The following is a 17,212-nucleotide window of genomic DNA, read 5'->3' as shown; positions in this document are numbered from 1 at the left end:
ATATAGTTTGACTCCAAATAGTTGGTGGAGGATTAATAAGCCTCGGGAACTATAAGCTGAAACAAGTGTTTTCTTCAGTGTCCCGCTAGGCATTTTGTCACAGCAATACCAAAGTAATGAATACAGTGGGGAAACTTTTACTATAGCTCTGCTGTACTGTCAGTACCTTTTCCTTTCAACTTGAAAGGAAATAAGCATAAGCATTTAACCATAATAACCATAAGCATTTAAGGGAAATCTAGTGGTAATGCACTCCCTTGGTTGTAATTTATCGGAGAATACCTTAACCTCCACCTCTGGCACCTTGTTTTGTTTAGTGAAACTGAATCTCGCTGTCTTAGAGCTCTATTGCTGTGAAGAGACATCACGACCAAGGCAACTCTTATGAAGGAAAACATTTAATTGGGGTTAGCTTACAGTTCAGAGGTTTAGTCCATTATCATCATGACAGGAAGCATGGTGGTGTGTAGGCAAACTTGGTGCTGGAGAAGGAGCTGAGAGTTTCTACACCTTGATCCGTGTGCAGCAGGCAGAGAATTGGTTTGAGCTTCTGAGACCTCAAAGCCCACTCCCTAGTGACACTGCCTCCAACAAAGACATACCTAACTCCAACAAGGCCATATCTCCTAACTATTCCACTCCCTCTGGACTTGAGTTTAAACACTCAAGTATTTAAACACATGAGTCTATGGAGGTCATTCCTATACAAACCACCACACTCACTAAGGAGCAAGCCTGGCATTACCTCCCAATCCTCCTGTCTCAGTCTCCAAGTGCTAAGACAACAGGTGCCTACTGAACTCCCTCACATTTGAAGTAATTTTGCTAGATTGAGATTCTGTCGGTTCACTGCAGTTTTCTTCCAGTATTTTAACTATATTATTCCACTGCCTCTGGCTTGCAAGTTTTATATTAAGAAATCTCCCACTAAGTTGAGGAAACTCTATACCTGCTGAGACATTTTTTTCTCACTTCTTTCAAGATTCTCTTTGTTTGCCAACAGTTTGCAACCATTCAGATGTTTCTTCAAATTTGGGAAGCTTTAGGCCATTAACTTCTTCAAATAGTATCTTTATCCTCTTTCTTCTCCCTACTTTCTAGAAGTATTCCTCTGGTTTGATTTTTCTACTAATCCTTCTTAGATTCCCCTTTCTAAGGAATTCTTAAAATTGAGTTAGTGGTATGCACATACCAGCACAGGTGTACCATGTGACTTTTTCCAAAAGTGGAAAAAGAAGCCATTGAAAACAGAAGACATTTGAGGGGAGTCAACACTATGAGAGAGATTTACCGAAGTGAATATATTTGAATTATATTTGGAAGAGCAATCTGTAAAGATAAACAAATTGTACCAGTCTTGGGGTTGAAAAAAGTTGAAAAAGAGAAAAACCACAGTGGGTGAGATTCACAATTTTCTAGTTTTTAGCCCAAGGGTAAGCAAGCTCTAATTGTTTATCATACAGACAACATGCTAGAGATGTCAGAAGACAGGAAGGCAGAATTTTAGATAACTGAAGCTGAGTTGTGACAGAAGAAATAGGTGAAAAGCTAAGGTTCGAAGAAGCACAGACATACAAGTCACCCCAATTATTGCTGAAAGATGAAATACACAAGTATAGAAAGACCCAAGAGCACTTCACCAACAACAGCAAAAAACAAACAGCTGGAAACTTTAAAAAATGAGTAGGGCACAAGCAAAATGGCTTGGTAAATAAAGGTACCACCAAACCTGACCACCCAAGTTAAATCCCTGGGACCCAAACAGTGGAAAGAGAAAACTAACTACGACCAAGTTGTTCTCTGAATGACACCACTATGCTGTGGCATACTTGGACTCATATACACACACACACACACACAAAGTGTTCACAATCCTTCTTCCTTGGCATCCTGTATAAAAGCAAATGACTGTTTACAAGAAATTATCATTTGTACTGTATTGTTAATAATAATCATTAATCGAAGACTCCTGCAGGCATGCCTGACTCCCTCCACCCAATCAGACTCTGTAATACAAGTCCCACTCTGTCCCCCAAGCCCACCCATCAGCCCAGATTGCAGTTGCTCCCTGAGGTGCTGACTCCGCCAGCTCCAAATGGATCAAAAGGTGAGTCACTGTTCGCCCAGCCGGTCACACCAGCCTCTAGGTCTTAGGGCCCAGAGGCACAACCTGTGCTCCCATACCCACACCAACTGCAGTCCCAGTTACAGGCCAGCAGAGAAGACTTCTACTGGCAGACCTGACCACCACCACACCCCCATAGGACCTTGTAATCTACACATCCCACTCTGTTCCCCAAACCCACCCATCCCTGGAGACCACAGCTGCCCCCTGAGACACAGACTCGGCCAGCTCTGACTGAAACACCGAGAGCTCTAACTGTACCAAGAGCTCCCTAAGACACAAACACCACCAGCACCGATTGGACCAATAGCAGCTCCCTGAGACACAGACACCATCTGCACCGAAGGAGGAAGAGATGGGTATATGCCAGTGCAAGAATACAATCAGCAACATAAAGAGCAATACGCCACCACCAGAATATACCGGTTCTACTACAGTAAGACCTAAACATCCCAACTTAGAAGAAGCAGAAAAAAATGACCTTAAAAATGACTTTATGAAGATGATAGAAGCCTTTAAAGAGGAAATGAAAAACTCCCTTAAGGAAATCAAGGAAAAGACAAACAAAAAATTGGAAGAAATCAATAAATCCCTTAAAGAAAGTCAAGATAGACAAATCCTTATCCAAATTAACCAAAAGGCAGAGAGAGAACATCCAAATTAACAAAATAGAAATGAAAAGGGAGACATAACAACAGACAATGAGGAAATCCAGAGAATCATCAGGTCATACTTCAAAACCCTGCACTCCACAAAATGGACAATTTTCTGGAGAGGTACCACATACCCAAATTAAATCAAGACCAGATAAATAATTTAAAAAGACCTATAACCCCAATGGAAATAGAAGAAGTCATTAAAAGTCTCTCAACCAAAAAAATCCCAGGACCAGATGGTTTCAGTGCAGAATTTTACCATAATTTCACAGAAGAGCTAATACCAATACTTCTCAAATTGTTTCACACAATAGAAACAGAAGGAACATTGCCACTTTTTTTTTATGAAGCTATAGTTACACTGACACCCAAATCACACAAAGATGCAACAAAGAAAGAAAATTATAGACCAATCTCCCTCATGAGCATTGATGCAAAAATACTCAATAAAATACTGGCAAACCAAATCTAAGAACACATTTTTTAAAAAAATCATCTACTATGATCAAGTAGGTTTCATCCCAGAGATGCAGGGATGGTTCAACATACGAAAATCTGTCAATGTAACCCATAATATAAAAAAACTGAAAGGAAAAAAAACCACATTATCATCTCATCAGATACTGAAAAAGCCTTTGACAAAATCCAACACCCCTTCATGATAAAGGTCTTGGAGAAATCAGGAATACAAGGAACATACCTAAACATAAAGGCAATTTACAGCAAGCCAACAGCCACCATCAAATTAAATGGAGAGAAACTCAAAGCTATTCCACTAAAATCAAGAACAAGACAAGGCTGTCCACTCTCCCCATATCTATCCAATATAGTACTCGACATTCTAGCTAGAGCAATAAGACAAGAAAAGGAGATCAAGGGGATATAAATTAGAAAAGAAGAAGTCAAGCTTTCACTATTTGCACATGATATGATAGTATACATAAGTGACCCAAAAAATTCTACCAGGGAATTCCTTCAAGTGATAAAACACCTTCAGTAATGTGGCAGGATACAGATTAACTAAAAAAAATCAGTAGTCCTCATATATACAAATGATAAAAGGGCTGAGAAAGAAATCAGAGAAACATCATCCTTTATAATAGCCACAAATAATATAAACTACCTTGAGGTAAGTAACACTAAGCAAACAAGTGAAAGACCTGTATGACAAGAACTTTAAGTCCTTGAAGAAAGAAACTGAAGATATCAAAAAATGGAAAGATCTTCCATGCTCATGGATATGTTGGACCAACATAATAAAAATGGCAATCTTACCAAAAGCAATCTATAGGTTCAATGCAATCCCCATCAAAATCCCAACACAATTCTTCACAGACCTTGAAAGAACAATACTCAACTTCATACAGGAAAACAGAAAACCTAGGATATCTAAAACAATCCTTTACAATAAAGCAACTTCTGGAAGCATCACCATCCTTGACCTCAAGCTCTACTATAGAGCTACAGTAATAAAAACAGCTTGGTATTGGCATAAAAAAACCAAAATGTTGACCAATGGAATCGAATTGAAGACCTTGACATTAATCCACATACCTATGAATACCTGATTTTTGACAAAGAAGCCAAAACTGTACAGTGGAAAAAAGAAAGGATCTTCAAAAAACGGTGCTGGCATAGCTGGATGTCAATGTTATGGTGATATTTTATTTGTATTAAAATGTTATTTGTATGTTAATAAATAAAGTTGCCCGGGGGTCAGAGCTATTAGCAAGCCATAGGAAAGCAGGGCAGTGGTGGCGTACACTTGTAATCCCAGCACTTGGTAGGCAGAGCTGGGTAAGTCTCTGTGTGTTCAGGGATACAGCCATTATTGGACACACATGCCTTTAATCTCAATACCAAGCAAGGAAAACCTGGAGGCCTATACAGACAGGCTGTGACGAGGCGGTCATGTGGTTGGGTTTACAACCAATGAGAAGGCAGAACAGGAACACTATATAAAGACTTTAACACAGGGGTAGCTAGTTCGGAGAGGTAGGACCACTGCAGGAGGAAGGGTAAGGTTTTAGCTCTTAGCTCTGACCTCTTGGCTTTCTTCTTTGCATTGGTTCTGTGTTTCTTATTTAATAAGAAGGTTGGGTACATCTACATAACATGTAGAAGGCTGCAATAGATCCATATCTGTCACCATGCACAAAACTCAAGTCCAAGTGGATCAAAGACCTCAACACAAATCCAGTTACACTGAACCTGATAGAAGAGAAAGCAGGAAATAGCCTAGAAAGCATTGGCACAGGAGACCACTTCCTAAATATAACACTGGTAGCACAGACACTGAGAGCAACAATTAATAAATGGGACCTCCTGAAACTGAGAACCTTCTATAAGGCAAAGGATACTGTCAATAAGACAAAATGGCAGCCTACAGAATGGGAAAAAAACTTCATCAACCCCACATTTGACAGAGGGCTGATTTCCAAAATATATAAAGAACTCAAGAAACTAGACATCAAAATACCAAACAGTCAAATTAAAAGAATGGGCTACAGATCTAAACAGAGAATTCTCAACAGAAGAATCTCAAATGGCCAAAAGACATTTAAGGAATTGCTCAACATCCTTAGTCAGCAGGGAAATGCAAATCAAAACAACTCTGAGTTAGCATCTTACACCTGTCAGAATGGCTAAAATTAAAAACACTGATGACAGCTTATGTTGGAAAGGATATGGAGAATGGGAATACTCCTCCACTGTTGGTGGGAGTGCAAACTTGCATTGCCACTTTGGAAATCAGTATGGCAAATTCTCAGAAAAATGGAAATCAATCTACCTTAAGACCCAATGATACCACTCTTGAGCACCCAAGGGATGCTCAATCATACCACAAGGACACTTGGCTCAACTATGTTCACAGCAGCATTATTCGTAATAGCCAGAACCTGGAAATAACCTAGATGCCCCTCAACTGAAGTATGGATAAAGAAAATGTGGTATATATTACACAATGGAGTACTACTCAGCTGTAAAAAACAATGGCATCATGAAATTTGCAGGCAAATGGATGGGACTAGAAAATATCATCCTGAGTGAGGTAACCCAGCCTCAGAAAGACAAACATGGTATGTACTCATGCATAAGTGGATACTATATGTAAAACAAAGGATAACCAGACTACAAGTCACAGCTCCAGAGAAGCTAGGAAACAAGGAGGACCCTAAGAGGAACACATGGATCACCTTGGGAAGGGGAAACAGATGAGCTGTCCATGAGTAAGCTGGGGATGGGGGGTGGAGTAACAGAGGGGAGGGTATGAGAGATGAGAACATGAGGGAATGGGATGATCGAGCTGGGGGAGGGAAGGAGTGGAAGAGCAAGAAAAGAGATATCTGGATAGAGGGAGACATTATGGGGTAAAGGATGCTAGGGAAATTCCCAGGAATCCACAAAGACAACCCCAGATTAGACTACTAGCAATAGTGGAGAGGGTTCCTGACATGGCCTACCCGGTAATCAGACTGGTGAATATCCTGTCATCATAGAGCCTTCACCCAGTAACTGATGGAAGCAGATGCAGAGATCCACAGCCAAGCACCAGGCCAAGCTCCAGGAGTCCAGTCAAAGAGAATCAAGAGGGATTATATGAGCAAGGGGTGTCAAGATCATGATGGGGAAATCTACAGAGACAAATGAACCAAGCTCATAAGAACTCACGAAATTTAGACCAGCAGCTGTGGAATCCACATGGGACCAGACTAGGCCCCTTGCATACGGGAAACAGTTGTGTAGCTTGGTCTGTTTAAGGGGTCCCTGGAAGTGGGATAAGGATCTATACCTGGTCCATGAGCTGGCTTTTTGGAGCGCATTACCTATGATGAGACACCTTGCTCAGCCTTGACTGGGCCGGGGGGGGGGGGGGGGGTCCTTCCTCAACTAAATGTACCAGGCTTTGCTGACTCCCAATAGGAGGCCTTACCCTTTTGAAGGAGTGGATAGGGGTAGGTCGAGGGGAGAGAGGCTGGGAGGAGAGGAGCAAGAAGAGGGATGAGAGGGGGGATCTGTGTTTGGTATGTAAAATGAATTAAAAAAATTAAGAACCATCATTAATCATCAATCTGTCTATGCTGTAGTTTTGGGGACTGAACTGAAGGCTTTATATGTGCTAGGCAAGTGCATTACCACTGAACTATATTCCCAAGCCTTTCTATACTTTTATATTGAAATAGGATCTCATCAACATTGGCCTTGAACTCTTTCAGTATCCCTGTAGGTCCCTGAAGCTATGAGCTAACTCAGTTTCTCAAGTAGCTGAGTCCACCACCTAGAAATTCTTACCTGCACCAGCAGACTGACTAGGAATATTTAATTCAGTGATTCCAGTGGATATATACTAACCTTTCAGTTTCCTAATGCATATCAGCCAGTATTTAGCAAATACTCTTTTTCAGAGTAAAAGGGTACTGTTTCTTATGGTTTTTCATGATAAATAGATACTAAATTTTATTCTATATAAATGGTGCTTCAATTATGCGTATTTAGTTTTTTAAAAAAGCATCTAGAGCTCATAACATAATTGATAATGAAATATTCAATACTTTCTTCAGATGGGGAGGAAGACAAGGTTACCTCCCTATCACTGCTATTCAGCACTGTTGTAGTGATCCCTCACCATGCAATAATGAACAAAACAAAACAAAAAAATGAACAAACAAAAGAATAAAGACTGGACAGGAAAAAAATAAAAGTGCACACTAGGAATAATGAAACAAATTACTAGAATAAGAGCTTACAAAGATACAAGATTATGACATAATTAATTGGGTGCTCTGGGGTTTATACAAAGGAATAAGGTAGTATGTATGTATGTATGTATGTACGTAATTATTTTGGGTTTTCAAGACAGGGTTTCTCTCTGTAGCTCTGGCTGTCCTGTAACTAGCTCTGAAGACCAGGCTAGCCTTGAACTAACAGAGATCCACCTGCCTTTGCCTGAGTGCTGGGATTAAAGGGGTGCACCCCCACTGCCTGGCTTGTAAGCATTTATTTTTCACTTAAAAATTTAATGATTCTTTTAAATCATAGTAAAAACTAAGAGATAGTATGTAAAACAGTTGATTACCACAATACAAGCTTCATAAATGCTACTCTTTATTCCTTTCTTTTAATATATAAATTATCCTCAAACCCTTCGGATAACTTCACATTGACAATCAGAAGGGCTGGGGAGATGGCTCAGTGGGTAAGGGTGCTTGCTGTGCAAGAATGAGGACATACAAGTTAGGCATGGCAGCTTCTGCCTGTAACCCACTAAGAGGATGGAGAAAGAGATCCTGAAAGCTTGCTGGTAAGCCAGCCTAGCCTAAACAGTAAGCTTCCAGTTCAGTGAGAAATCCTATCTTAAAACAAAGTAGAAAATGAGAGAGAAAGACATCTCCTGCTTTGTCCTGCACACCCACACATTCACATGCATGCAACACACATGCACACACACCAATTAATAGTGGGACAATATAAGAATTGAACTCTTAAGTCTCTTCCTTGAAAAGATTCTGGCACTAACTAGCTCTTTCTGAATATTTAAATATAAAGTTCAATAGTAGAAATAATAGTTCCATGTAAAAAATGAGCACAAGGAATTAGGAGAACCAAATTCTTGGTTTTATTAGTGTCAGAAGTAACTCAGGCTTTAACTCCATAGATTCAAATAATGACTTCTAAAAATATGAGTGTTATGCTGGAAAATTTCCAAAGCCTCTTTTAGGATTTAAAATTCTACAACTATTCTATTAAAACAGCCTTATAATGGAATTTGGAATTTATTTATGTATTTTTGTGTTTGCCCACATGAGTTTGTGTATTATGTGTGCAGGAACCCATACAGGCCAGAAAAGGGCATCAGATCCCTTAGAACTAGAGTTACAGGAGGTTGCAGAGCTGGTACTGGAAACCAAATCCAGATCCTCTGCAAGAGGAGTAAGCTAGCTGAGCCATCTTTCCAGCCCCATAAATAGAATAGTAAAACACTGATTCAGAGAACTTCTTCAATGTCTTCAATCTACACATTTTCTAAATAGTACAAGTATTTCTTGCAAAATATACTCCTGACCCAGTGTGGTAGTACACACCTGTATCTCTACTCTGGGAGGCTGAGGACTAAGTATAAGGCCAACGTGGGCTACATAACAAACATTTTGTGTTTGAACAGAGAAAGAACTCCACTACATTAATTAAAAGGATAGACTGTTTTTGTTAAGTCTGTCATAGTCTAACCACAATACAATAACAAAGAATGCAGCTAAGATGTGTTAGTATATCTTTCATCTATGTTCATAATAGGTATATTTCTTTAGTGCAATTTATAATGCTTAATTGTCAAAGAAAGCATCTCTATGATTCACCATGTCTTATCCTCTATTTCTCTGACCCAATGTTTCTAACCAGAAGAACCATGACCAGGAGTACTAAAAAGTAGGTAGAAACCTAAGGAGCTTAAGATTGAGGATTTGCACAGCTTTGAAATGGAGTATCTTGTGTAAGAAGTGTCTTTATAAAATATTCTTAATTCAACAATTTACAGTAAGAAATTAAGACTTTTGATAGAATATCCATGAACAACTGAAATATCACTGAACAACTCCAATTTCATTTTAGTAAATGTATATACACTTAAAGCAGTGGTTCTCAACCTATTCAGTGCTGCAATCTGTTAATACAGTTCCTCATGCTGTAGTGACCTACAGCCATAAAGTTATTTTTGTTGCTACTTCTGAACTGTAATTTTGCTACTGTTTTGAATCTTAATGTAAATATTTTTGGAGACAGAAGCTTGTCAAAGGGGTCATGACCCACAGGTTGAGAGCTGCTGATCTAAAGGTTTTTCTCTCTTTAGATCAAGAGGCCTTAGTCTTACTTTTTAGTTCTCCAAGACACAATAAAACTAATACTACACTTACAAGTTGACTTATAGTTATAAATACTTAAAAGGAATAGATTCAGATATGTTAAAACAACAAGCATAACAGACAAAGGAATTGAGTCTAATTATTCAATTAAAGATGTTAAAACTCATTAAATAAGAAGGGGCTTTATATAATGAACATAGAGAAAAACTACAAGGAAATGAAAGGCAACTGCTTGAACTTACTGGGTTATCTGTGGAATCGTCAGCCAACTGTAAACCAAAATAGTCTCTCTCAGTCAAATCAAGATGCTTGAAGACTATATCCAACAGAACTTGCCCCTGATCATGTTTCTGCAAGAAAAGTAATACGAAACCATCTTTAATAGGCAGTACATTCTTTTTTTTTCCCCTTTTCTTCTCACTAAGAAGCCCTGGCTGGCCATGAAAATCACAGAGATTCACCTGCCTCTGCCTCCTCTCAAGTGTTAGGATTAAAGGTGTGCACTACCACACCATGCACTTTGTTTTTTAACCTTGTATAACTTTTTGTCCTTTTTTACTACAATGGCCATTGTTTATATAGCAATGACTTGGTTGAGAATAAAGCTTCACATGTGAATACCTTTTAAGGGAAACTGTTCTTAGAAAAAATAATAAATATGAAGATGAAAAACTTTGGATTGAAAATGGCTCCTGTAGGCTATTATCATGGTATTTTTGTTATTTTATATTGTTGCCACAGTAACTGTGGAGGCCCACAAAGGTTTTCTAGTGAGATCTGAGCTTGTTTTACCCAGCAGGGCTACATTAGAGGATTGCTTGACCACATGTGTGGCTACAAGGTGACTGGAAAGGGTCTGCACTTGGTTATGCTAGGGGGAGGTCTTTTGCTCGACCCCTTGGCATTCCTATAAAAAGCCTTTAGAAGAGACAGAAGGGGCCAGTAGATACTGATCCAGGCCCTCTTGAGGCTATCCTGTGTTTCTGTTTCTCTCCCTTCTATTGTTCTATCTAAATATTTCTCACACCTCCCTCCTCAAGAGTACCCTGGGGAAAAAGTGAAAGGGGGCCTCCCACATAGAAATGGGTAAGCCCCCCAACAGATGGCGCCAGGAACAGGGACCAGGGATTTGGTGAAAGGGGGGTTGGGGTGCCATAGGAAGCAGTGGGCATGTCCAGTTTTGTAGTATAATGAAGACAGGGGTATTCTATTTTGGGCAGTATAGGTAAAGTAAGGCAGCTGAAAGAAATGCCAGTGAAAAATGAGGCTGCAGTGAATCTCTCTCTCTCTCTCTCTCTCTCTCTCTCTCTCTCTCTCTCTCTCTCTCTCTTAATTTCTATCTATAAAAAGTAAAAATACAGGATTAGGTGTAGGAATATTGGGTAAGAAGAAATTTAGAATAAGAGTGGAACTAGGAATACTGGGTAGGAAGAAGCTTAGAGTAAGGTAGACTATAAGAATATAGTGTAGAAAAAACTTAGATAAGCAACAGACAGAGGAGCTATATCCTTAATTTTTCCAACTATAGGACTATGAACGCAGACTTCTGGGGAAGAATCTTAGTGAAGAAGAAAACACTATTAAAGAAAACAGGCAGAAAAAGATTCCTGTGGAAGCTTTTGGCCTGCGGACAGCTTAGATGCAAGCCTTGAGTGTCAGGAAAGAACTTTCCCAGAGGCGGATGCAAGTGAAATAAAACCCTTCACTCTGCTGACAGTGCCACTGTATGATACATTGTACCATCAGACTCAGTTTCCTCTTGGCCATGAAGCCAAGTTTGGGGAACTAAATTTTTAGGAAACACTTAATAATCTCTCTCTAAAAGACAAAACAAAACAATGCCAGGGAGTGGTGGTGCACGCCTTTAATCTCAGCACTCAGGAAGCAGAGCCAGGCAGATCTCTGTGAGATTGAAGCCAGCCTTGTCTACAGAGCAAGATCTAGGTCAGGCACCAAAACTATGTGGAGAAATCCTGTCTCGAAAAACAAGCAAACAAACAAAAAAACAAAGAAAGAAAGAAAGAAAGAAAGAAAGGAAGAAAGAAAGAAAGAAAAGAAAAGAAAAGAAAAGAAAAGAAAAAACAAAACCTCTGAAAGCTCTTCAGGTCTTTCCATTTCAGATTTTTTTTTCTTTCTGTAAGGAAAAAAATTAGATTTGCCTGGAAATAACATCTATCAGAATGGGAAAATCACCTATAATTACACTAGAAAAACCAAAAACCCTCTTGAAACATAGCAAATCCTCTCTGTCAGTGCTATCTCCCCTTCAAGTCAATATTAGAAAAACAGCAGCCAGAATTCCCTGTGGCCAGAGGCTATGTCCATTTTCCACCGAGCATAGACAGCCTGCCCCCAGAATGGAGCTGCTGCAGAAGCACTGTGGGACCCAGTGAGGGGCTGCTGGCATGGAAGAAGCATGGAGGCTATGGGATCCTCCCTGCAGCGAAAAAAGCAGGGTCTAAGCTCCAAGCTGCAATGGCAGCACGGGAAAAGCAGAAGCAAAATTTGACCATACAGAAACAGGGATGCAAGTCCTTACCCTCAGAACAGAAAGAAGTTAGCAGAGCCTGAGCAGGGACTCTGTATCTGGAGGAGGAGACAAGCCAGGACAAGACAAAAATCTACCATGGAGGGAATCTCTCTGAAAAGGCTGAAAAAACTTTTTTTTTCTTTTTTTGACACAGGGTTTCTCTGTGCAGCTTTGCACCTTTCTGGAACTCACTCTGTAGCCCAGGCTGGCCTGGAACTCACAGAGATCTGCCTGACTCTGCCTCCTGAGTGCTGGGATTAAAGGCTTGCACCACCACCACTGGGCTAAAGCTACTTTTTTGGAGGGGGGGGGACTTTTATTTCCAGTACTTCCATCTTCTTTCACTGACCCAGTAAGGTGGGAGCAAGCCCCGAGCTGTTTTTGCTTCTGGCACTAAAGTACCTGTCTGAGTGTATGCCCACTCAAGGGACAGTGCCAGGTGAAAAGCTTAATCTTTACTCAAAAATCTCCCATGGCAAAAAAGCAAAATATTGATTTCAGTACAGACACAGATATGTAAACAGGAACCAGGAATGCAGCAGCTGCCATTGGTCGCACCTGGACCCAAAAGGCAGCTTGAGAAATGTAGTTTGTAAAAGTGAAGCGGCATAGGCAAGCAGACCTGGAGAAAAAGCAGATAGACTGGGACAAAAACTTTCAAAAAGCTGCCCAAAAAACTCTGCTTTTTCAGCTCAAAACATTGCTTTTTTTCCCCAAGTGCTGCTATAAACCTTACCTTTATTTCCCGAAAACAAGAAACAGGTGATGCCTGTCAGGGGGCAATTAAGACACTAATGATGCTTCTCAAGTCATTTTGAAACCCTTAAGGAAGCAAGGGAAAGCAGTCCATATACTGGGAAATTGCTTTAGGTATGGAAAAGACTTACAAGAAGATTTAAAAAAAAAAAAAAAAAAAAAAACCTTGGGTTGTGCTTAAAGTCAAAGAGAGAAACACTGGCATCATGGCATCTTAAGAAGCAGCTTTAAAAAACTAAAAAGGGGGAAATTGTATCCTCAGAAGCTTGCTGGCTGCTTAGTCTGGTGAGGAGTGTGCAACAGAGGAACATCAGTTCCAATGACGCTCCTCCACAGGCCTAATAGTTGCACAGGAAGTTTTTTCTAAGAGCTTTACAGCAGCTCAGTATGGTAATTATTCATGATTTGTGAATTCTCTGTCTTGTTGAAAGATAATATAATAGTTCAGTTAAGAGATCTCTTCCAGATGTTTGCTAAAGTTTTTAAAATAGTCCTGTAGGGTTTGCTTTTGAATGTAAGTTAGTTCTGTTAAGAGATTCTTCTAGATATTTGCTAAAATTTGTAAAATAGTTCTATGGAGTTTCCTTTTGAATATAAGTTTGTAAAAAGTATAAGTAAGTATAGTGATATTCATGTTAGTTGTAAATATGTAGGGTGCTGTTAATATATTCTTTCTAAATATTTGCATAAGTTTCAAAAATAGTTACATAGTTTCCTTTTGAATATAAGTTTGTAAAAAAGTGAAAATATGTATAGTGATGTTCATGCTATTTGTAAATATGCAAAAAATGTAATTGTTCAATGTAAGTTTGTAAAAAGTATAAATACATACTAGAATTGTTTTTTATTATTACTTCAATATCTGTATAGTCCAGACAAATTAGGTAACATTAATTTTTAAAGGATAAAGCAAATCAATCACATTACAAGCATATTAAAGTTATTACTCTTTTACCTTCAGATATATTTAAACACTATGATAGCTTAAAATATAATTTTATGTTCTCAATGGCCCCTGGAAAACTTAAGCAAAGGTGTCATAATTAGGGGAGCTTTTCTGTCTTCTTCCTAGAAGTTTCCACTTCTCATCTGTTTCTGTTTATAAAGGAGTAGGCCTCCCACAAGGGGGTAGGCCTCCCACAATCGAGTTAGTTTGTACAGAAAATCTACTGCTGTGTTAGGAATACATGTATATATGAGCTACTTAAACAGCTAAAAAGTGTCTTTATAATTAGCATGGGTTTTAGTTTAGTTAAGTGGATACTTTGAAGTGTTTTGAAATGACTGTTTTCTCCTGGGAACCAAAATAGTCTCTTGAAAATTTTATTGAACATCTGTTAGGAGAGAGTTTTGATTTAGAAAAGGGCCTGGTGCAGCTAAGACTGCTGTAGTCACCTTAGACCCATTCCAAAGGGATATCCCATCTTTATTATCCTCTACTCCTTTACTGGGAGGTGTGGCAGCTGTGGAGATCACTGTGGATGTTTCCAGGCTCTTAATAGGGACCTGGGTCAGATCTGAGTTAAGCTCTGTACCCACCCCCCTTGCCAGAGGTGGCCAAAAAGACAAGCATCTTTCTTCTTGATAGCTTCCTGAATATATGTATGTAAAAATCAATCAATAAGGACAACCTAAAACAGGTACAGTCTATCTGAGGGACCTGGGAGGCCCTTTATTATATCAAGAAGAGGGAATTGTGGAGGTCCACAAAGGTTTCCAGTGAGGTCTGAGCTTGCTTTACCCAGTAGGGCTGCATTAGAGGATTGCTTGATCACATGTGTAGTTACCAGGCAACTGGAAAGGGTCCACACTTGGCTGTGCTAGGAGGAGATACTTTGCTCCACCCGTTGGCATTTCTATAAAAAGCCCTATAGAAGAGACAGAAGGGGCTAGTGAATAATGATCCAGGCCCTCCCAAGGCTATCCTGTGTTTCTATCTGTTTCTCTTCCCTCTATCCTTCTATCTAAATATTTTTCACTCCTCCCTCCTCAAGAGTACCCTGGGGAAAAAGTGGGAGTGGGCTTCCCACAGAAAAATGAGTAGGCTCCCTACAAATAACTTATATATGTGTATATATGTATATATGTCTATGGTATCTGTGTCTCTTTTATTCTTATACTCAAACATGACTAGAAAGTTGACTACAGTTTAAAATAGTTTTGTGTAGAAGTCATAAAAGGCAGCACATGGAAAAACTTTGCAGGAAATTTGAGAAAGGCCTTTGATTTGACAGAACATAACTTTACAATTATGTACAGAATTTTAAAAAATATCTGACTTTAACCTTATTAATTCAGTAATGTAGACATTATTATCCCCATGTTCCACATCCACTAAGTATGGCAGAAAAGACATGATTGAATAATTTACTAAGTAATGAGTAAAACCTAATAGATAAAAACAGAAATTAACAAGTTTATCAATAATAATAATAGAAATAAAAATAAGAAATCACAATGACATGCCATGAGTAGATAATAAATATAAAAAACAATGAGTACGATAAAAATACTTATTTAACTACAGAACTGTAAAATGACACAATTTGTAGGGAAACCATTAGAAAATTGTGTGCGCATGCAGAAGCACCCATCTGTGTGTCTGCGTGTGGAATCACCCATCTGTGAGTGTGTGTGTGCATACACAAGCACCCATCTGTGTGTGTGTGTGTGCGCACGCATGGAAGTACCCATCTGTATGGGCATGCAGAATTACCCATATGTATGTGTGCATGTGTAATCACCCATCTGTGTCCATCTGTGTGTCCATCTGTGTGTGTGTATGCGTATGGAAGCACCTATCTCTGTGTGTGCATGCAGAATCACCCATCTGAGTGTGTGCATGTGGAAGTCAGAGGTTGATGTCAAATATCTCCTTTCTTGTGTTCCGTATCTTTTTATCTTTTACATTATTTTTACATTTATCTACATGTGTCTATACAAGTGCACATGTACATGCCATAGCACAAACATGGAGGTAAGAGTTCATCTTTCAGGAGTCAATTCTCTCCTTCCACCATGTGAGTGCCAGTGACTGAACTCAGGTGGTCAAGATTGTCAACAAATACCTCTACATGCTGAGCCATCTCACCTATTCCTCTCATATTTTTGAGTCAGGGTCTATTACTGAACCTGGAGTTCACTATTTAGAATAGACTGGATGGCCAGAAAGTTCCTAGGATCCTCCTGTCTCAATACCCCAGCATGGAGTTATGGACAGGTACTGCTATGCTAGCTTTTTATTGAGGATCTTATTTCAGGCCCTCATACTTGCAAACTTTTACACCCAAGAGCCATCTCCCCAGCCTAAATTTATAAGGATTAAACAAAAACAGTAACTGTATCAACTATTTCAGATATACGTGAACAGCAAAATAAAGTCTAATATTGAAAGAAATAGCTCAGCACATCAATGTGTTCACTAGAAAACATAGTATGATATATTTTACCACTATTATTTCCTCTCGTTGGCTATAGTAGTCAGAAGGATTCTAAATAAAGTTAGAACCAATCTCAGAGTTGAAAGGACGTATTTTTTTTTTTCATAATATAGAGTATAAAGGTAGAACAGATTCCAGAGCTAAATCAGCCAATGAGAGGCAATCAAGAATAGGTTTGCTCCCTTCTGCCTCGCTTGCATTTCAGTGCTGGCTGTATTTGCGAGCCTTTAGCAGCAATATCATCAAGAAAACAAACATACTTGTAAACTTACCACACAAAAAGACTATGCATCATATCTTACTGGTCAAAACTGTGTTAAGACTGACAACCAATGGAAGGAAGTATGTGCTTCAAATGATACTACTCAATGCCCATTTGGCTATCTGCATTAAAAATAAAACTAAGTACTGCTACACTCTCCTCTTCCCTTTTCTCATTCTGATTAATTGGTCTAGGGAAAAGACTAGGCATTACTTTTTAAAGCTACTACAGTAAAATCTAATGCACTCTTCTCTTCTGAACAAGATGGAGTAGACTCATTTCTTGCTATACCTTCAGTTGAAATGCAAATAATGAACTAATTAAAACACATAAAAGATTTCAATACTTGAAAACAAAAGCTGCTATGTGGTTTTGTGCAGGGAAATGGAGATGCTAAGAATAAGACAGAAGGGACTGGAAAGATGGCTTAGTGCATGTGCTTTTGTAGAGGACCTGGGTTCAGTTTCTAACATTCACATAGTGGCTCACACCCATCTATAACTCTAGTTCCAGGGGATCTGAGCCCCTCTTCTGGCCTCTATGGGCACCAGGCACACATATTTACACAGACAAACATGCAGCA

The 17,212-nt window shown here is 39.2% G+C and overlaps 1 protein-coding gene across 4 annotated transcripts in view; it reads right to left on the bottom strand.

The window, feature by feature from the left end:
* Ptpn4 (protein tyrosine phosphatase non-receptor type 4) overlaps window positions 1-17,212 on the bottom strand; it is a 184,403-nt gene that overhangs the window by 103,151 nt on the left and 64,040 nt on the right. For all 4 annotated transcript variants that reach the window (XM_059280465.1, XM_059280468.1, XM_059280467.1 and 1 more), the window contains one exon: window positions 9,884-9,991. In XM_059280465.1, coding sequence (XP_059136448.1) covers window positions 9,884-9,991 — 108 coding nt within the window. The remainder of the gene's footprint in view (window positions 1-9,883; window positions 9,992-17,212) is intronic.

The sequence above is a fragment of the Peromyscus eremicus genome, chromosome 15 (genome assembly GCF_949786415.1).
Source record: "Peromyscus eremicus chromosome 15, PerEre_H2_v1, whole genome shotgun sequence".
Lineage (NCBI taxonomy): Eukaryota > Metazoa > Chordata > Mammalia > Rodentia > Cricetidae > Peromyscus > Peromyscus eremicus.
The sequence above is the reverse complement of the archived record's forward strand: the minus strand, read 5'-3'. Positions and strand labels throughout refer to the sequence as shown.